At 45.0% G+C, this 20,576-nt stretch overlaps 1 protein-coding gene across 2 annotated transcripts in view; it reads left to right on the forward strand.

Moving 5' to 3' along the window:
- The window catches only part of PPP1R14C (protein phosphatase 1 regulatory inhibitor subunit 14C), an 85,373-nt gene that overhangs the window by 46,513 nt on the left and 18,284 nt on the right, over positions 1–20,576 (forward strand). Inside the window, exons 2-3 of one of the 2 annotated variants that reach the window (XM_049653072.1) lie at positions 10,485–10,568; positions 12,392–13,363. In XM_049653072.1, coding sequence (XP_049509029.1) covers positions 10,485–10,568; positions 12,392–12,535 — 228 coding nt within the window. In that variant the 3' untranslated portion in view covers positions 12,536–13,363. Of the gene's footprint in view, positions 1–10,484; positions 10,569–12,391; positions 13,364–20,576 lie in introns of those variants that run through there. The other variant, XM_049653073.1, reaches the window with a different exon arrangement.

Below are 20,576 nucleotides of genomic sequence, written 5' to 3' on the forward strand. Positions count from 1 at the left end.
AATACCTTGTTAGGATAACAACTTCTGATTTTCTTGTCACTTTGGCATTGTTCATGACCAGCTGTGCACGTTTAGTGTTCATACGCAGAAATGCAGAGCAAAGTGTTATTGTTTCCAGAAAGCTCTGCCTCTGGAGATTTTTGCTTACGTTTCTTTTATTTTTTTTCTCTCCCCCTTTAATCCTTGTGGTTTTGAACAAGCTGGTGATGCGTTAGGTCTTTGCATGCAATTTTTAGGCATAAGGAGTGAACGATTCCCTGGAAGAGACATTTATATTCAATTTTTTTAAAGAGGGATCACCTGATCAACCGTGCTCAAAAACCTTAGCCATGTCTGAGGTCATGTTACTGATCCCTGGGTTTTGTGTGACATGCCCAGCCCAGGCACCAGCGTGCTGGCTTTTTCTATTTGGACCCATTTTACAGGCATAGGAAATAAGGGTTCGGAGGGTGACAGCTCACAGAGGTTTTAAGTGGAAGGAATTCTACCGAACCGGAGTCTGTCTCTTGCCAACCTCCGTGCACCAACGGGTCTCATTTGGGCTGAGAAGCAGGGAAGATGGAGGTTTGCATCACTGGATTCCCATTCTCTGCTCTGTTCACCTAAACTCCCCGGGGTCCTTTCATCACAGAAAGACGTGGCTTCATGAGCCATTGAGACCAAGGGTGGGATATGTAACATTTTTCTTCCCTGACGTTGAGCCCTCCCCCCCTTTTTTTTTTTAATAAATAAATAAACATGTCTGGAGACCTATGACTGTCTCTCCAGAGATGTTCATTTGAAAACGAATTGCCACATGTCAGGCTTTAGGAAGGGCAGAGATTTGGGGGTGGCGGATGAGGAACAATTTACATGGGGGGGGTGGGCTGGGAGGCGGGGTTCAGATTTGGGACAGCACCTCCCTGGCTTGGCTCTGTGCTGTCCTGATGCTTTCCCACACAGCTCCTGCCCCTAGCATCTCAGTGGCCTCCCCCGACTTCTCAGCCCAGGCAGCCCCTCACCCGGATGCTGGTCCTCAGCAGCCGAGTCTGCGCCCCAGCGGCCCCCGCCCAACACCCTACCCACCTGCTCTTCCTGTATAATAGGTGTCGCACTGGACGCCTGCACCTTGTGGGAGGCGCCAGCTCAGCCAGCCTCAGCAGCCGCTGTAGCTGCATGAACGTGTCCGTTTGCTCTTTGAGATCTAGATTCGCGGTGACCCAAATAAGAAGAGAATGTCTATGGTGCTACAGCTGCCTGGTCTAAGGCAGCGTTGTCTCGGACCAGGTGATCTCTGTCACCGCCTATGTGGACTCTTCATGCCCTCACCTCCCACAGCCCAGGGTGATCCTTTTTTTTTTTTTTTTTTTTTTTAATTTTTTTAATGTTTATTTTTGAGAGAGAGAGAGAAAGAAAGAGAGCATGAGTAGGGGAGGGGCAGAGAGAGAGGGAGACGCAGAATCCGAAGCAGGCTCCAGGCTCCGAGCCTTCAGCACAGAGCCCGACGCGGGGCTCGAACCAACTGACCACAAGATCATGACCTGAGCCGAAGTCGGACGCTCAACCGACTGAGCCACCCAGGCGCCCCTGATCCTTTTTAAAAGGTAGATCAGATCACGCCATCACTCGGCTCAAACTCTCTGTGGCTCTTCTCTCGCTCAGGGGACAAGTCGGAGTCTTGACAGGGGCCCCTTACAGGAGTCCAGGCTCCTAGCAGGTTCTCAGATGCGCCTGGGCCCTTGCTTCTTCCCCTGATGACTTCCTCCAGACATCGACATGGCTCTCCTCACTTTCTTCAAGTCTTTATTCGGGTTTTTCTCTCACCCCACATAACATGCTAGCCTTCCTATTCCCTGTCCCTCCCCTCTGCTTATTTTCTTTTTGCCTCCTAAGTATTTATCACCGTTTACTATGCTGTATATTGTACATCTGTGTTTATGGTCTGTCTTCCAAAATCAGGGTTTGATGTCCACAAGAACAGGTATTTTTGTCAGTTCTTTCTCTCTGACATCCAGAAAGTGCTTGGCAGGTAGTAGGTATTCGGCGAATAGATGCTGCACGGAGTTCTAGAATAATCTCACGAGACCAGTAAAGTCACTCTTTCTCTCTATGCGTTGGTATTCAATGTAGTATATCGTTGATTGCTAGGGCAGTAGCTCTCCCCTGGGCTGCTGTGACATGAGGCTGTGTCACAAGAAATTTGCTCAATGACGATAGTCAAAAGTACCAAATAAAGCAAGGGAACTATCAAAAACCTGAAACATATTTCGTGGTGTGTGTTAAATCATGTCCTTACTGCTCACTCATATTACATCGTGTTTTCTTGACCCAGAGGAAAGGGGTGGCGCTCCGGGTGGGGTGCGAGGTGGATGTGGGTGGTAACAGTGGATGTCCTATGGTTTCCCCCCTTCTCTCCCACAGCTGGTGTCTGCGCTCTGAGCGCTTCAGAAATGAACTTTAGCTGTGAGATGTGTGGGATAAAGGGAGGTACGGACTTGCTCTTCTGGGTGGCCAAAAATAGCATCCTCTGTGGGTATTATCTAAAATGTCCCTTCCCTTAGCTACAGGACAAAGTTTGGTTTAGGCTATTGCATTTTTTTTAAAGGAAGATTTTGGGGAGATAGTGCCATTTGGCTCTGAGCAAGCTTCTACCATTGAAGCTTATTTAAATTTCAAAATAAGTGGGTATTAGGGAAATACTAGTGATATGGGATCATACCCTTCACCAAGGGTGTTGGAGCCGGGTTGACCTACACTTACTTCTGCCATTTTGGTTCCATACTATTCCAGCCCCTCTGGATGTCCAGCCAGCCGCCCAGGCAGGTGTATGCCGGACCCCATGCTTGTTTTAAACATTAGGCCCTTCTCCGTTCCTTCTGCTCAGCTTCCCAGCCTTTGAGTCTCCATTTGCTTTGTTCTTCACCTCTGGGCCTCCCGGGTACCCTCCTCGGTCTTGATTCTCGTGTGTGCCCTCTGGTCTGCACAATCGACAACTGCCGATGACTTTCCTAGTTTCTTTGTTTTGCTGGAGCACTTCTTCCCCAAATGGGAGGCAAATCGTGAAGACATAAGACCTGATGAGTCTTGAAATGTCTGTGGTGTTTCTCTGACTCTTAGTTGGCAGGTTGTTTTTTTCCCCCATTTAAAAAAAAAAAATTTTTTTAACGTTTATTTATTTTTGAGACAGAGAGAGACAGAGCATGAACAGGGGAGGGGCAGAGAGAGAGGGAGACACAGAATCGGAAGCAGGCTCCAGGCTCTGAGCCGGCAGCCCAGAGCCCGACGCGGGGCTCGAACCCACGGACCGCGAGATCGTGACCTGAGCCGAAGTCGGGCGCTTAACCGACTGAGCCACCCAGGTGCCCCTCCCCCGTTTTTTTAAAGAAGGCTCTGAGCCCAGTACAGAGCCCAATGTGGGGCTTGAACTCACGACCCTGAGAGTAACACCTGAGCTGAGATCAAGAGTCAGACGCTTAACGGACTGAGCCACCAGGTGCCCCCTTAGCTGGCATCCAGTTTGGAAATTGTTTCCCCTGAGGATTTTAAAGTTACTGCCCCCTTGCCTGATGATGCTGACCCTCTGACTGCCTGTGTGTGACCTGTGTCTCCTTCTGAAAGCTTCCAGGATCTCCTCTCCATCCCCGATGTCTTGAAATTCCACAATGATGCGCTGTAGGGTAGGCTAGGCTTCTTTTTAAGTAGAAAAAAACTTCTTGCATTTTCCAGGGCCGATTCAAACATTTTAATATTATAATATTTAAAAATGTACGACTTAAAACCGAGTATAACTCTTTATACTTCTGGTTCTTCCAATTATATCAAATCAAAATTGCAAATTATCCATAAGGCATAGAACGTGAATTTAGCGTGAAAGCTAATGTCATTCCTTTTGTTGTTGGGAAGGAGGCACAGCCCTGCCCCTCAGTGTCCTGTGGCAGATGTCTTCTGGCTTCACCTGGCGTTCATAAGTCACTGAGGTATAAATTGAACAGTTATTAAATCTTTGGCCTTTTTCTCACTAGCCCACGACAATGAACATAATTCTGCTCGATGCCAGTGTGTAAACACAGAGTTGGGTTGGTTAAAGCATGGTCATCCGGACAATTCTTAGAAGAAATATGCTTGCTTTTACAGAAGTTTTGGGGACTGTCATTAAAATGACAACATGAAATGTAACTATCTTCATGGGAAACTCACAGAATCCCTCAGATTCAGCGGGCCTCTGTTCTTTTCAGCTTTTTCCCAAGCCAGGTTCCCCGTGTGCTTGCAGCAGGGGTGTGTGCTCAGAAGTGCCGGCCATTCCCAGCCTCACCCCTGCCGCCCCGCGTGTCCCAGGCTCTAATCCCATGGGACTGCACATCCCTACTGGAGGTGGAGACCGCTGAGGACCGTGAGCCTCTGGCACTCTCAGGGAGCCGTCTGGCCGTGTGTCACAGAGCTTGACAACCAGAATCCTTGTTCAAGCTGTTTTAGCCTGAGCTTCCCCGCCCCCTTCACTGCTGTGGAGGGAAGTGAGCATTTGTATTTTTTAAGAATACAAATGTTCGTGACACGGCTCTTGACAGGGTTCGGGGTGTCAATTTCCTGGCCCGTTAGAAGTGTGTGCATGTGGTATGTGAGTGTGTGTGTGCACACACGCGAGAGTGTGTGAGTGTGTGTGCGCATACCAGAGTGTGTGTGTGCACATGGGAGAGTGTGTGCCTGTGACAGTGTATGCATGTGAGTGTGTGAGTGCCTGTGACTGTGTGTGCATGTCAGTGTGTATGCACCTGTGACTGTGCACATGTGAGAGTCTGTATGCATGTATGAGTGTGTACATGCACATGTGAGAGTGTGCTAGTGTGTGCACGTGAAAGTGTATGTGCATGCGTGTGTATACATGTGGGAATGTGTGCATGTGAGAGTTGTGCATAAATGTGTGTGAGCATATATGTGTGACTGTATGCATGTGACAACGTATGCACATGTGAGAGTGTGTGCAAGTGTGCATTTGACAGTGCATATGTGTGTGCATATGCATATGTAAGAGTGAGTGCATAAGTGTATGTGCGTGGGTGTGCGTGTGTGCATATGGGTGTGTGTGTGTGCATGAGTGTATGTGTGAGTGTGCATGTGCACATGAGTGCATATATGGGTGTGTGTGTGAGTGTGCACGTGGGTGTGCACACGAAAGTGTGTGTGCATGTGTGTGTATGCATGTGGGAATGTGTGCAGGTGAGAGTTGTGCATAAATGTGTGTGAATGTATATGTGTGGGAAGGTATGCATGTGAGAATGCACATGTGAGAGCGTGTGCAAGTGTGTGCATGTGTGCATATGACAGTGTATGCATATGTAAGAGTGAGTGCATGAGTGTGCGTGGGTGTGTGTGAGAGAGCCTGTGAGCATGTGAGAGTGTGTGTGTGCGTGAGAATGTGTGCACATGTGAAGGAGTGAGCATACCTGAGTGTGTGCGCACATGAGAGGTGTGTACATGAGAGTGTGCGCACATGTAGGAGTGTGTGCGCGTATGCAGGAGAGCGTGTGTGTTCACCTCAGGCCGGCGGCGCGTCGGGAACCTGCGTGGGTTGCATGAGCGCGTCCTCGTGCCTGGGCCCGTCAGGAGCGCGCGGCCACTGCTGCTGCCACCCGCTGCAGATTCTGCCCGCACCGGGCTGTGCCTCCTCCGCTCAGCACAGCAGTGCGTCCCTTTGTGGTGGCGGCGTGGGGGTCCCGCGTCTGCTCACAAGCTGGCGGGGGACAGGGTCCTGGGGACGGCTTACCTCCGAGCTGCTTGTTGGTGCAATGCGTTCGAGGCCCCGGATGTGCTCCTTCCGATTGCATCTTTCTCCAGAACCTGGCTGCCTCAAAACCTGGATGGTCTCTTACCTTTTCCTTCTCCCTCATCCACCCAGTTCATTTCCAAATTCCATCTGTTTTCCCTCCCTGTTAGTCACGGTTTATGATCTTTCCATTCTCGCCACACTGGCACTCAAGCCCTGTTACTCACACTGGGATGAGCTCGTGCTTCTCACCGGCCTCCTCGTCTCCTCCCTTCCACCCTCCCCAGGGCCCTACAGCCGGGCTGGCTCCCCTTCTGGCATTTCCCACCCTTGCCCAGGAGCCCTCCGGGGCTCGTCTCTGCAGGCTGAGGAAAAACTGCAGCCTGCAGGGTGAGGGATTTTGTTTGTCCGTTACAGTGTTCTAAGGAATTGTTAACCCACCTTGAAAATACCGTGATATCTTTATATTAAAAATCTGGATTTTCAGCTTTGCCTGAAAAGTTAGAAAATGTGGCAGCACTAGGCACGTGTTCCTAAAAGGAAGGTCACGCTGGGCGGGAATGGAATGTTCTCTGCATGTTTTCTCCAGTTGTGGCTGTTGTTCGTCCCCCTCCAAACCTGTCCAAATCCTGCTATTTGGCGAAACCCTCCCAGGCAGCCCAGGGTGGGAATGTTCCCTCCCCTTAATTACTGAAGCACACGGGGTTTGCCTTTCTCTTTTGGTGCCATTGCCTGTTATGTTGCTTTGAGCTTAGGCTGACAGTCCCTCCTGGGTGCGTGTGACAGCACCCGAGGCGCGATGCCTCGCATGTCGTGGATTCTCAGCAGACGTTGTGACCAGAAAGATGCACAGAAGTGATCCAGGGGCGTGGTCTGTGGGTAACAGGAAGGCCTCTGACTAAATGAGGGATATGTTAGCTGATGACTTAGCCCAGGGACCTTGAAGAGATTGGTTCACTCTTTGTCACCATAACCACTGTTTGGGGACTGATTTTTAATGCGGGGAGATCCGCAAACACAACTCAACTCTGGTAGGAGAGTCAGCTGCGGCTGTGGTTACTTCCTTGTGAGTGAGGTAATCTGTCACTAAAGTTATCTATTCCGTGATGCTGCTCAATACATCAAATAGAGCTAAAGAGAACTTTAATCAGTATTCAAGAATATTCCTGCACTCCTCATTGAAAATTTGAAATACCGCATATACACAGAATTCTATCCTTGAGGGCGTTTTCTTTGCTCCTGTCAAGTTCCTTTGAGAGGGAAGGAGGCTTTGCTTCCGGATGTCTGGGCCGGGGGCAGGTGGGGGGTAAGTGGTTCTAGGACAGTCCTGTCCAATGGACCGCAAAGTTCTGCATCTCGGGAGCCACTCACCGCTTGCCACATGCGGCCGTCGGGCACTGGATTGTGGCTAATGCGACCGAGGAACTGAAGTTTTAACTGTATTTCATTTTAGTGAATTTAAATTAAAATAACCACATGCGGCCACCATACTGGACAGGCCGGATCTCCAGGGTTGGAGAAAATGGGTCAAATGCAGTGCCTGGGGGAGAGCGGTGTGCAGTCCTAATGAGAGGATGCCTTATTGTGGATGCGTCCCGTAGGGGCGGGACTCTGTGTTTCTGCACAAGTAAAAGCCCATTCGACCAAACCCGGCAGGGCATCAGAGCTGAATAATGTTTGCAGGGAAACCCACTGCTGTACTCTTCTCAGGACAGCATTATTTCCACTAAGAACAGCAGACGCTGAGGGGCACCCTGGCGGCTCAGTCGGTGAAGTGGCTGACTTTCGCTCAGGTCATGATCACGTGGCTCGTGAGTTCGAGCCCCGCGTCAGGCTCCGTCTGATAGCTCAGAGCCTGCTTAGAATTCAGTGTCTCCCTCTCTCTCTGCCCTCCTCCACTCGCTCTCTGTCTCTGTCTCTCTCTCAAAAATAAATAAACATTAAAAAAAAAAAAACTTACAAAAAATAGCATAGCAGACGCTGGGTTTCCCTTGGCTGTGACTCCTTGAGCAGGTTCTATATCTGTTTCCTGTGCTTGACTACATCGAACCATGACTTAAAATACATACTCTGTGTCCACACCAGATACATGCTGTGTGTCCACACAAATATAAATGCCAAACCCAAAGGACCGTTTTGGGGGAGGAGTGGAGAAACTTAGGGCAATTCGGTGTAGATCGTTAGATAGAAACTTGTGGGTTTATCTTTTTTTTGCTTGGCTTTTCTTGAGGGGAGTCAGCCGAAGCTGGCTGTGGGTACTTTGCCCTTATATGGTGGTGTTGAAAGCCACCCAGTGCTGAGGATGTAATTGAATTAATCTTTAGCCACATTTTCCGGAACACAACTCAGTGTGTGCTGAGATCTTCTCCAGGGGACCGTGGCCATCACTTTGGTGTTCATTGGCCGGGGCGGGGGGGAGCCCCACGGGCTCTGACCACACTGTGGCTCCCCAGCTGTGGTCTGTGTTTGTGGGCTGCTGACTGTTTTATAATGTAGTGAGTTCCGTTGTTGGTGTTTCAGTCCCCATCCGTCCTTTCACTGTGGAAAGTCTGGTAGACCCTTGAGATCTGTTCCATCATCTATTTGTGGCCTCCTAAATGACTCCTTTCAGCCTGGATTTCACATATATGCAAAAATAGGAAGTGGGGCACAGGCAGCATAGAGTGACAGAGTGCCAGCATGGTGGAGGGGAAGTGGTGGTGGCCAGGGAGGCTGGTTCTCGCGGAGGGAGGGAGGCGGCATGCACATCCAGTGTGGTCTTTCCCAGAGTCCTGACTACAAGTACAGCTTCGGGATCCTCCCGGCATCCTCAGCCTGGATGGAGGCCACATCCGTACCCACATCCATTTCCAGCTCCTCTCCCCTTCCAGAAGGACAGGTAATGGGAGTGGTGGAAAGTTCCAATCTTCTACTCATGGTTTGGTCTTCCTTGTGACCAGCTTCCATCCAAGAGTCCACCAAGAGATACCTCATTAGAACTAAAGATGAACCTACCAGCCAGAAAATTCTGTGTCAGGAATGGGGGGTCAAAGCCTAGCTGTTGGAACAAAAGATTCTCCTGGCACCCCCATTCACACGTGCTTTAGGAGCTCTGGGCCAGGAGCCAGGGGTAGAGACCAATATATACATTTCTTATTATTTCACAGCACTATATAATATTCCTCAGTTTCCTCCAAAAGCTTGGATCCTCTTTTGTGTTGGAATAGAAAGAAAAAAAAAGGATTCTTTTTGAAAGCACTATTAGTAAATGCGTTTTACTAGAGAGGAAATAGGGAGTCAGCCTTGCCCCTGAAGACCAGGTGATGCAACCCACAGAGTGGCTAAGCCCAGGCGTCGCCCACACCGCTCTGCTTCTCGCTTCTGCAGACCCTCCTCGGCCATCGCTATGGCAGAGAGGCACCGGAAAGGAGGTGGCTCATAATGGGAAGGTGAAATACAAAATCGCAGCGCTTTCCTAAATACAATTTTATGTCAATGTTCTCAGAATGGGGAAGGTGAGATAACAGAAGGGCGAGGTAGCAAAGATCTACTTTGCTGTAGAAGTATGGAATCCAAATTGGTGACATCTTTCACCACATTCTAGCTGGACTTTCTGCCCTCTCTTCTGGATTGGATGTCTTTGGTTGCAGGGATATTGAACTTGACTCACATTGGCTGAAACAGGAATAGGCATTTACTCAAAGGTGGGGGGGGGGGGGGGGCTTCAGAGGTGGTTTGACTCAGTGACTCAGTGACTTGTCCAGAACCCTGGTTTTTCTTATTGCCCCTTACTCTGCCCACCGTGAGTCAGGCTCACTCCCTTCTTGGTTCAGTGATGGCTGCCAATAATTTCTGGCTGTTTCCTCTTTCCACTCGCAGTTTAGAAGGAGTGAACAGGGATGCTTCTTGTGGAAAGAGGATCTTTTCCCAGTGCCCCCATCAGTCTCAGTTGGATCTCCCATCCCCTCCTGAGCCGATAATTGGAGCTGGGGTGGTCCTGACCCAGGTACCATGTGTCAGAAATCCTCAGAATCAGGTTCCCCAGACCCAGAGCTGTGAAGGGAGATGTGGACCCTGAATAAAGATCAGGCAGGGACACCTGGGTGGCTCAGTCGGTTAAGCATCAGACTTTAGCTCGGGTCATGATCTCGCGGCTCATGAGTTCGAGCCCTGCATCTGGCTCCATGCTGATGGCTCAGAGCTTGGAGTCTGCTTCGGATTCTGTGTCTCCCTCTCTCTCTGCCCCTCCCCCACTTGTGCTCTGTCTCTGTCTCTCAAAAATAAATAAGCATTAAAAAAAAAGACCCGGTAGCCACCAAGCAAAGAGTAGATGTTGGATAGGAAACTGCAACTCTCACTGCTCTGTCATCTGCTGAGCCCCAATGATTGTCACAATTGCCGTTTTCTGCCAGAAAGTAGGAAATTGTTATCTTTGAAATGTTACATTTGACTGCTTTGGAACTCTTAAATCGTCTTTGCTCCCTCTCCCCCCTCCCTTCCTTTTCCCCTCCTTCTTTTGTCTTACCTCTTCCCTTTTCTTCTTCCTTTTTCTTCTGGTTTCCCGTTTCTCCCTTCTTTTTCTTCCTCCTACTCTACCTCTTCTCCTTTCCCTCCTCTTCCAGTCTCTCTTTCCCCCCAAATGTTGATTCCCCTTCCTTTAATTGATGATCTACTCATTTATTTAAGTTAACTAAATTGGTTTGGTACAATGTAGTTTCTCACTAAATAGAATGCCTTCCCATTTGTCCCCCCCCCCCCCCGCCAGGAAGAAGAAATGCCAGAAGTAGAAATTGACATTGACGACCTTCTTGATGCAGACAGTGAAGAAGAGAGAGCTTTAAAGTTACGGGTAAGCAGCTTTCAAAATCTAGAACTTGCCGGTCATGGATGCTTGAATGCACTCAGATCTCCAGGGCATGTGCTGATCCCACCCTATGGCAGGGCTGGCACCAGGACTTGAGCACTGACAGTTTGCAGAGAGGAAAGCGATGGAGTGCTAGGTGTTCACTGTCACGAACTGCATCTCTGATGGTAAAGCAGCTCTTGACTACAGTCAGTTCTCAAACCACCTAATGGGTGTGAGCTTCCGTAGCCAACATCTTCTTGGAACAAAAGCTGGTTCTATCTCCAGAGGTCCATTTGCCGGGGAAGGGGACGACGCCCCACAATTGTATGAGAAGGGGGAGGTGCTGAGCCAGACCTGGAGTATCCAAGCCCAAGACTCTGGTCTCACGGTTATGGATTATATCACCCATGAAATGAGAGTTCTAGAAAAGATCGTTTACAACATAATTCTCTTTAATAACAGGTCTTTTATTAGAGGATATTCATCTGTTAGCATTCTAGTACAACAACGGATACTGAGATGTCCCATGTTTCCTTAGTCCAGAGCAATACAACATTATTTCCCTTCCCCAGGAGGTCAAATCTATCATTTTAAAATCTGCATTTGGGAGTTTCTAAAACCAATTAACTTTTGGCTTGTCATTGCTCTTAATGTTCACTGATAATTACTGTTAATGGCTGTTGGTTATCACCAACGGCAGATGATCTCTAAAGGCAATTAAAGGGCATATTTTAATGTATTAATGTGTTCAATGTGTTAATAATTACCAGTCCCTTGAGTGGTGAAAAGTCTCCGTTTAATGATTATTTGTTGTTGGTAAATTTAGCGGGGAAATGATAGCATCTAGTTATGAAAATTAAAAGAATACAGAACAGGCACCAGTTCTATAGAAAATATAGTGACATAAAAAAGGTTTTTTTTAAATTGAGAACTTGGGGTGCCTGGGTGGCTCAGTCGGTTGAGTATCCAACTCTTGAATTCAGCTCAGGTCATGATCTCATGGTTCGTGAGTTTGAGACCTACATCGGGCTTTGCTCTAACTGCACAGAGCCTGCCTGGGATTCTCTCCCCCCTCTGCTCCCCCACTCAAGCTCATTCTCTCTCTCTCTCAAAATAAATAAACTAAAAACAATAAAATAGAGGACTTGAAAGGGGCTTTAGCTACCATCAGGCCTCCCGCTTTGGTTTCCAGGCAAGGACACTGAGACCTGCAGAGGTGTGGCAAGGTGGGTTGTGGTTGAATCACAGCCGGGTGCCCGGCTTTCCATGTCCAGGGTGATTCTTACCATTTCCCACAGGCTGTCTCAACTTCAGTATACACAGTTTATTATTAACCAAGTTGGTAGCCCAGAGGAGAGGTGTGCGTTTGTGTTCTGACGGGTGCCAGGCAGTCCTGCGCAGGAAGGTACAACTTTTGATATCTTCAAGATGAACAACAGCTGCTGAAATGAAGTGTGATTCTAGATTGTCGCTATGAAATCTGGGTTGCCCATGTTTAGAAGAATACCATACAGATAAAAGGACTTTTAATTTCACCCTTTTTAAAATGTTTTTATTTATTTATTTGTTTTGAGACAGAGAGAGACAGAGCATGAACAGGGGAGGGTCAGAGAGAGAGGGAGACACAGAATCCGAAGCAGGCTCCAGGCTCTGAGCTGTCAGCACAGAGCCCGACGTGGAGCTCGAACTCATAGAGTGTGAGATCATGACCTGAGCTGAAGTCGGATGCTTAACCGACTGAACCACCCAGACGCCCCTAATTTCACTTTTTAAATGATACTGAATTTTAAGATAATCAAACTTACCTTCTGTGTGTTTTCTTCTAGGAAGCTCTTGTAGACTGCTACAAACCAACAGAGGTAAACGAGTCACTTTTCCTAAATGCCGTGTTTGAAATCGTTGTTATGAAACCAGTCTGTGTATTTTTAAAGCTAAACAGCACTTCATGGGTTTGGTTATGTGTATACTAAGCAGAAGTTACTATCTGCAAGTGAAGTGCAGTATTAAACTTCCTTAAGTGTGTGTCGAAGCATGTCTGGTTCAGGAAGGCTCAAAACAAATGGAATTGGGTGTGTTGCTTGTTTTTATATAAAAACCAAATTCAAAGGTACTCATGAGAGGGTTTGGAATCATTTTAGCAAAAGTCTCAGATTTATAACTGGAGAATACATTCTTTTAGTGCATAGATATGCAGTTTTGAGATGCTAAAAGCAGATTCTGTCATTCAAAAGAATTACTTTTATTGGAAGAAGAAATTTTATGCCTTGTTTGTATATTTATCATCAAGTGTATAAATATTAGTGTAAAGAACAATGGATATTAGTTTGATTAGACCAAAGCATTTCATATATACTCTAAAGAGCGAAGGTACAAACAGTATAGAAATTGAGGATTTGATCAGTTATGAAAAAGATTGGTAACTGAAGTCCTTTTCATTTGTTCCTGTGATCAATCAGGAAAATTAGGAGATTCATTAGATGTTTTTTTCACAAAAGTGTGTAAGATTTAAATGACTAGGGTGTTTTATGATCATTTGGCTTGAGGCCAAGTGCTTATTTGAGCTTCAATCTTACAATTTCTGTTTCCTTTACGTTGATTGCATCTCACACTCAGATTTTTAATTTTAATTTTAAAAATTAAAGTTATTAAATATATTTTTTAATTAGTGTAATATATATTCATAGTTTTGAAAGCCAAAGATACAATTAGGCTTATAAAGAAAAAATAACATTGCCTTTCCCATCCCTGAGTTCCTCTTCCTAAAGGTATATATTTTATATTTGTATATTTGTATATATATATATTACAGGACTTATATATTTGTATATATATATATATTACAGGATGTATATGTATATACATATATATATGTATATACAAATATATATATATTTGTATAGGCTGTTTTCCTATTATTTATTCTTATATCCCCAAATATTCATTTACTATTTTTTTTTCATTTAGTGGCTTAAGGGGAAATATGGTAGTTCTTTCACTGTCTGCAAAATTTATTTTCTCCCATCCCCTTAATAAAGTTATTGACCAGTATTTTGTTGAATCAGTGGTCAAGGTTTATACTATTATGATTTAAAGAAATATTTTTCAGGGCTAAGCCAAACAGTGAAATATGACCATGGCTCCTTTGTGGTATAACCCTTTGTTTTTCCTGGAATTGATAACTATCTTGTCTTTTATCTTGTCTAGTACCTATTGCTATTTTTTGTTGAACTCTCCACGATCTTTGTCAAACATGTAGTATATTTTCTGTATGCTCAAACCCATCATTACTATGCCCCCACCCAGACTTTCCTCTTGACACTCCTATGAAACAATCTGGAGGAGTTATTCTCTGGATCTACTGAGTAGCTAACTGTACTGAGATTTCTGTTCACTGCTGTTCTGTTTGTTAGATGCTTTGTTTCTTAAATCTCAGTGTTACTCATTTCTGTGGGAGTACATCATCTAGTAGCTTTTTGGGAAAGGACGAATAGAAGGTAAATTTTTGGAATCTTTACATGTATGAAAATGCATCTTGATGAATAGTTTGGATGGCATAGAATTCTGGGATAAAAGTCATTATTAAAACTCAATTTTAAGGGGCACCTGGGTGGCTTAGTCGGTTAAGTGTCCAACTCCTGATCTTGGCTCAGGTCATGATTGCATGGTTCATGGGATTGAGTCCCATGCAGGGCTCTGTGCTGACAGTGTAGAACCTGCTAGGGATTCTTTCTTTCCTTCTCTGTCTGCCCCTCCCCTACTCGCTCTCTGTCTCTCTTTCTCTCTCTCTCAAAATAAATAAACTTAAGAAAACAAACAAAAAAACCCTCAAATTTAAGTCATCACCTTAATACTAGAAATTTTGTCATTTCTAGTATTAAAAAGTCTGATGTCACTTCCATTCTCAGACCTTTGTATGTGACCTGTATTTCCCCCCTCAATTAACTTTTAGGATTATCTCCTTACCTTGAAATTTTACAGTGATATGCTTTAGTGTGGGTCCTCTTTTTTTTTTTTTTTTAATGCTTATTTATTTTTGAGAGAGAAAGAGAGACAGAACACGAGAGGGGAAGGGGCAGAGAAAGAGTGAAACACAGAATCCTAAGCAGGCTCTAGGCTCTGAGCCATCAGCACAGAGCCCAACGTGGGGCTTGAGCTCAGAAACTGTGAGATCGTGACCTGAGCCCAAGTTGGGTACTTAACTGACTGAGCCACCCAGGTGCCCCAGTGTGGGTCCATTTTTAATTCATGGCTGGGTACTTTGCAAGCTCTTTTAGTCTGAAGACCTATGTCTTTCAGCTCTTAAAAAATTATTATTTATTATTTATTTATTGTGATTTTTATTAATTTCTTCCTTACTATCCTATAATACTGTCTCTCCTGTTATATAGATATTACATCTCCTGGATGGAGCCTCTAATTTCTTATCTTTTTCCTTTTGTTGTCCCATCTCCTTTATTTTTTTTTCTACTTTCTGGAAGATATCTCTGACTTTATCTTCCAGTCTTTTTACTGATATTTTAAAATTTCAGCTGTGTTATTTTTAATATTCAAGAGCACGTTCTTGATCTCTGTTCACTATTTTGTTTCCGTATTTCTTGTTTTGTGGGTGCATTTTCTGTTTGCATATTTCTTGTTTTGTGGATGCATTTCTTTTCTCTTTGGGAATATTAATCAAATGTTTGATTTCTTTGTTTTTGCTTTTAAGATTTTTCGGTTCTCTGCATCGTCTCTGTCTTCTCTGAATCTCACCTTTTTTCTTTCTGTTTTTATTTGTCTTTGCTGGCTTTTGGCAGTGTGTCCATGTTTGAGTGTTAGGAGCCAGTAAGCTGATTGAATCTGTTGTAGTGTGAGCACAGCTTGTCCATTGGCGGGTCTCACTGTGGAGTGACCAGGTTGCAAACCAGATTTTTTTTCGGCGGTATGTGTGTGTACAGAACAAGGGGACTACTCAAAATGTCACTATTTGGACAGCTTTCTACTGGAGAGATTTTTTTTTTTTTTTAAGAGTTTGACTTTCTAAATTCCTTGAAGAGTTGATACTTTGATTAGACGCCTTCTGGAAGCAAGGACAGGATGGAGGCAAGCAACCTCACCACGAACTCTTTTGGGAAAAGAGCTTCTTGATTTATAATTACTTTGGGAATTAACATAAGGGTTAAGATAAGAAGCTATTTGGAAACTTACATTAAATTGTTGTGAAAGGTTAGACAAGAATAGTAGGATTTAGCCATTAGGTCATTAGGATTTAGTCATCAGAAAGGTGACGGATTGTGTCACTGAATTAACGTGTTAGTTGGGAGTGGTAGGGTAGCTGCCAAGAGTGGATCTAGACTGGTAGGTGTAGACATGTCAGTTACTCACTGAATCATTAACCTTCTTTACTTCTTGTCCTAGGGGGACAGTTCAGGCTCTGGTAGTTAGGTAAGGAAGGTTGCACTTTCACGGGCCCTATTCGCCTCCAGTTGTTGGAATATCTGGGAAGCAAAATATTCACACTTGTGAACAGCCCGGCAGTTAAGTGAAGACGGCGAGTCTTGCTTCCCCCAGAACAACAGTATTCCTCATCTGGTTTTTATAAGGAGGTTTAAGAGATGAAAGCATGTAATATTTGGATGTTCTTTGGAGTTCTAAAGGAAGAAAGTAGGAAAGGCAGGGGAGTTGACAAGCGAACATCTGTGTGTTCTCTAGCTCATGGTTTCTGGAGATGGAAATGGTGTGAAATGCTAAGGAACTGCAGATAAGTTCACTCATCCATTAAAGGGTCATTTCAGAAAAGGTTGGCACCTGCCTTGTGACGATAAAAACCACAGCTTATGATTTTTCCAAAGCTCTGGAGTTCACATTGCAGTGACAAGCGTTATCTTATCTAACCCTCACAAGCACTTGAAGAAGGAAGTTGGGTTATCTTGTCTGTGACTTCACAGCAGTGAGTAAAGGGAGGATTCAACCCCGAGTTTCTGACACCCGATCTTGTGCTCTTTCTTTCCCCCCCGTCTGGCTTCCTAAACTACGTGACAACACATTTAGGACATTAAAGGACTTTGTCCTATCTCAACTGAGTGCCTACCAATTAATGATGTTCTTTTTAAAAGAGTCCTCTCTGGAGGTGCTATTTTTTGATCAAAGGATTCTGCATACAATTTTATGTCACTTTGAAGTTAGAAATGTAAGGAAGACGTCGTTGCTGATTCGGGGATATTTATTTATAGCCTCTTTGCAGATGGGGGGTGGGTGGCGGGAAGACTGGACTTCAAGACCAGAGTGTTGTGTCAACACCAGCACTACGTGTGTGTGACTTTAAGCAATTCTCTCAACTTGTCTGAGCCTCCGTTTCCTCCTCTCTGATGGTTTTGCACTGATAATATTTTTAGCGGTAACAATAATAATAGCTGAATAATTAAGCATATGCCAGGGACTGATCTAAATAGATGACATGTATGAACTTATTTCTTCTTCCCAACAAAGCTGTGAGGTTGAGGAATTGTTATCGGGTAAGGAATTTGAGACATAGAAGGGCTTTGTCACTTGCCCGAGGTAATATAGTTAATAATTGGAGAAGTCAAGGTAAGCATGTTAGGTGAGTCTGGTTCTTTATAAGGTAATACTTCTCCATTACATATTAAACATGCAAAATGCCCCAGTTCATCAAGGATGATATTCTTGAATTATTCAATTTGAAGAGTACACCTTACAGAATGTGCTAATTTCATGTCATATGCTTTGGGCCCATGGTTTCATTTTATGTGGGAGCCTGGCTAATCAGAAAAGAACTTGTATTTTCCCAGTTTCGGTTCACATTCCCAACTGTGGACCCCTGATGCTCACATCTTTTCCGACTCGGACCCTTCAAAACATAGCAACATAATTGTTGTCACCATACTGTTTGTGGTGTTTGTGATTGATTGGTAAGAATGGTGTTTTAATTTTTTCCCCTTGAGTAAGTGCCATTTCTGATGTGGCTGCCATTAAAATAGAGCCGATTCAAATGTAGAAAAATAAGGTTTCTATAGAATGCAAAAAGAGAAGGAGTAATTTAATTTTGGTTCTTACATGGGTTTGAGTGATCAGTAGTGACAGCTGGGTGGACATCAGAGAACTGAGGTAAGGTGTTGGGGCCAGTTAGCTGGGCTAGAAAAGAGCTTCTTTTCTTAGTTTTCACTCCTACACTGCATGGTTTTTAAATCTTAGGGTCACATAGGAGCACTTTCCTTGTACTGATATGGTGGACAGAAAATGTATTTAATACGGGCTCGAGGGCTCTGTCTTACCATCTGTTAGGGGACTTGTCAGTCCAGTCAGTGTACTTATAAACGTCTCTTTTTATAGTTGACAGTGGCTGCGCCATTGCTCTCTGATAAACATCATATTTTTTTCCTGTGCATTTATTTCATTATTTGAAAGAGAGGTTACGATGTTACATATGATTTCAGCAATCAGAGTCCATAGGTCGATATGCGTCAGGGTTTTATGCAGGATGACTAAGTCTGTGAGTAGGTGGTGAGAGGCATCTCATTGGGTTCCAGTAATTGTCTGGGTCATGGAAATGTCATGGAACCAGGATAGTGCAGGAAATGGATGTGTAATCATGGTTCGCAAATAGAAATTGACCGGCGTTTCTCAAAAGTCAGGCCTGCTTGGTTGTTCTCCCTGTGTCAATGGGAAGAAGGCGGGATCTCCTTTCTCTGTGGTATCATGGTGACTCCATCTTGCTTTTCTGACCAACTTCTGTGGGCGCCATTGTTAACTTATCCTGCTCACATCAGCTCTGTCTCCATTTAGCATTTCAACCTGACCTGCAAAACATGGTTCAGTTACGTCTACATGGAGGTGCATGGAAGCCCTCGGAGCTCCTGTTCTGAGCTGATTGCAGTGGAGACAAAATATAAACTGGGTATTTACAACACAGGCTATGTGCGACTAGAGGACACACACCTTGGCATTTTCGTTTGCTCAGCAAATGTTTGTTGAACATCTATGTGCCTGTAACTAATCTAGGGACTTCAATAAAGCGGTGAACCTGTGTGCCCATTTAAAAAACAGTCTCTCGGGGCAGCTGAGTGGCTCAGTAGGTGAAGCGTCTGACTCTTGATTTCAGCTCAGGTCATGATCTCAAGGTCATGAGATGGAGCCCCGTGTTGGGCTCTGTGCTGATATCGTGGAGCCTGCTTGGGATTCTTTTTCTCCCTCTCTCTCTCTCTGCCCCTCCTTCACTCATGCTCTCTCTCTCTCTCTCAAAATAAATAAACAAACATTTAAAAAATAAAAAAAAAGCCTCTCTTAAGTTCACAGTTAACTATGGTGAGAATTAAGTGCTTAAAGGGTATTAAAATCAGAATAAAAGGACAGAATTGCCAGGGTGTCTACCTATCCCATGATTTTCTAAGTGAGTTACCAAATTGCCGAATGGAATGTGATTTCAGGGGATCCATACTTGATAAATCCACGGAAGTGGCCATTTCACTCTGTTTAAATGGGTCATAGTGCCCACCTGCAGAGGAACCTTTTCTTCCGGGCTTTCATGGGGTTTCCTCCAAAAAGACTGCAATTTGGAGCTGGGATGAGGAAGAGAGCTTGAATGCTGGATGAATGAGTTGAAATACGCCCTTTGGAAGCTGTCACCTTGAGAACAATGATTTCTCAATGAACAATGTTTCTGAACATTGTTGAGAACAATGTTTCTGAACAGTGAGCGAACTGGGAGCTTTCGAAGTAAGCCTGGAATCAATGCAAATGACATTCTAGTGGTTGTAGCCATTGGCTAGGAGAGCCTTACTATGTTTTAGCGTAATTAGGCAGGTGGGTAATAAAGGATTGGGGTTTACTAATCAGAAAGAAGAGTAACTTTTCCAAGTAGCCAAAAGGATTTTGATCCTAGTATGCCAGTTGATCGCACACTTTCACGAGGGCTTTTTATGCACCAGGACCCCTCTGCCCAGGGAGAAGAAGCCAGGTTGTGCTGGACCTAGCATTTGGACCCACATTTGAGTCTACACCCTGTGCTCTGTCTATTTCTCACTGCCTTTTTGTGAATTCTTACTAGGTCAGCACAAGCTCCTCTCTGGAATATTTTTAAATCTGATTAAGATGGTCTTCATGGAGGGGCACCTGGGTGGCCCAGCCAGTTAAGCGTCTGACTTCAACTCAGGTCATGATCTCATGGTTTGTGAGTTCGAGCCCCACATTGGGTTCTGTGCTGACAGCTCAGAGCCTGGAGCCTGCTTCAGATTCTGTGTCTCCCTCTCTCTTGAACCCTTCCCCCCAACTCAAAAATAAACATTAAAAAATAATAATAATAAAAAAAAAGAGATTGTCTTCATGGAGGAAAATCAACCCAGGAGGGTTAGGTAAACTTTCCAAAGGCATGCAGTCATAGAGCAAACCTCTGCATTTCTTTTTTGGTCTTTATTCAACACTCTGCAAAGTTAGGGAGCAGTCTATAAGCCCATCCTCACTTCTGACACCAATGGTAAGTTTAGGGATCACTAAGACCATACTAATGTTTGATAATTTTCCGGAAGGACCCACGGCACTCACTGAGAGTTTCTATGTCCATAATTTCATTTTTGTACAGTCAATGGTTACAGATGAAAATCAGCCAAAGGAAGGGTATGTGGGGCACAGTCCAGCAAAGTTCCAAACACAGAGTCTCCAGCTGTCCTTTTTTGGCGGAGTCCTGGAGAGTATTGATTCTCTCAGCTCTGATGTGTGACAATGTGTTCAGAGTATTGGCAACCAGGGAAATTCACCTGAGCCTTGACGCCCAGAGGTTTTATTGGGACTTGGTCACAGAGACACAGTAGACTGGCCACGTGGCCGATTTCAGTCTCCAGTCCCTTGGTATAATGAGCTGACATCAGATGACCCAAAGCCCCCACCCTAAGTCACCTTGTTAGACTCTTCAGCATGGCCCGAGGCCCCCAGGTAAACAAAGACACTTTTATCAAGCAGACATTCTAAGAGCTTAGAACCCTCCAGGAGCTGAGGGCAGAGACTAGCCCTCTTTCTGGGCAA

Source organism: Panthera uncia, assembly GCF_023721935.1.
Source record: "Panthera uncia isolate 11264 chromosome B2 unlocalized genomic scaffold, Puncia_PCG_1.0 HiC_scaffold_24, whole genome shotgun sequence".
NCBI lineage: Eukaryota > Metazoa > Chordata > Mammalia > Carnivora > Felidae > Panthera > Panthera uncia.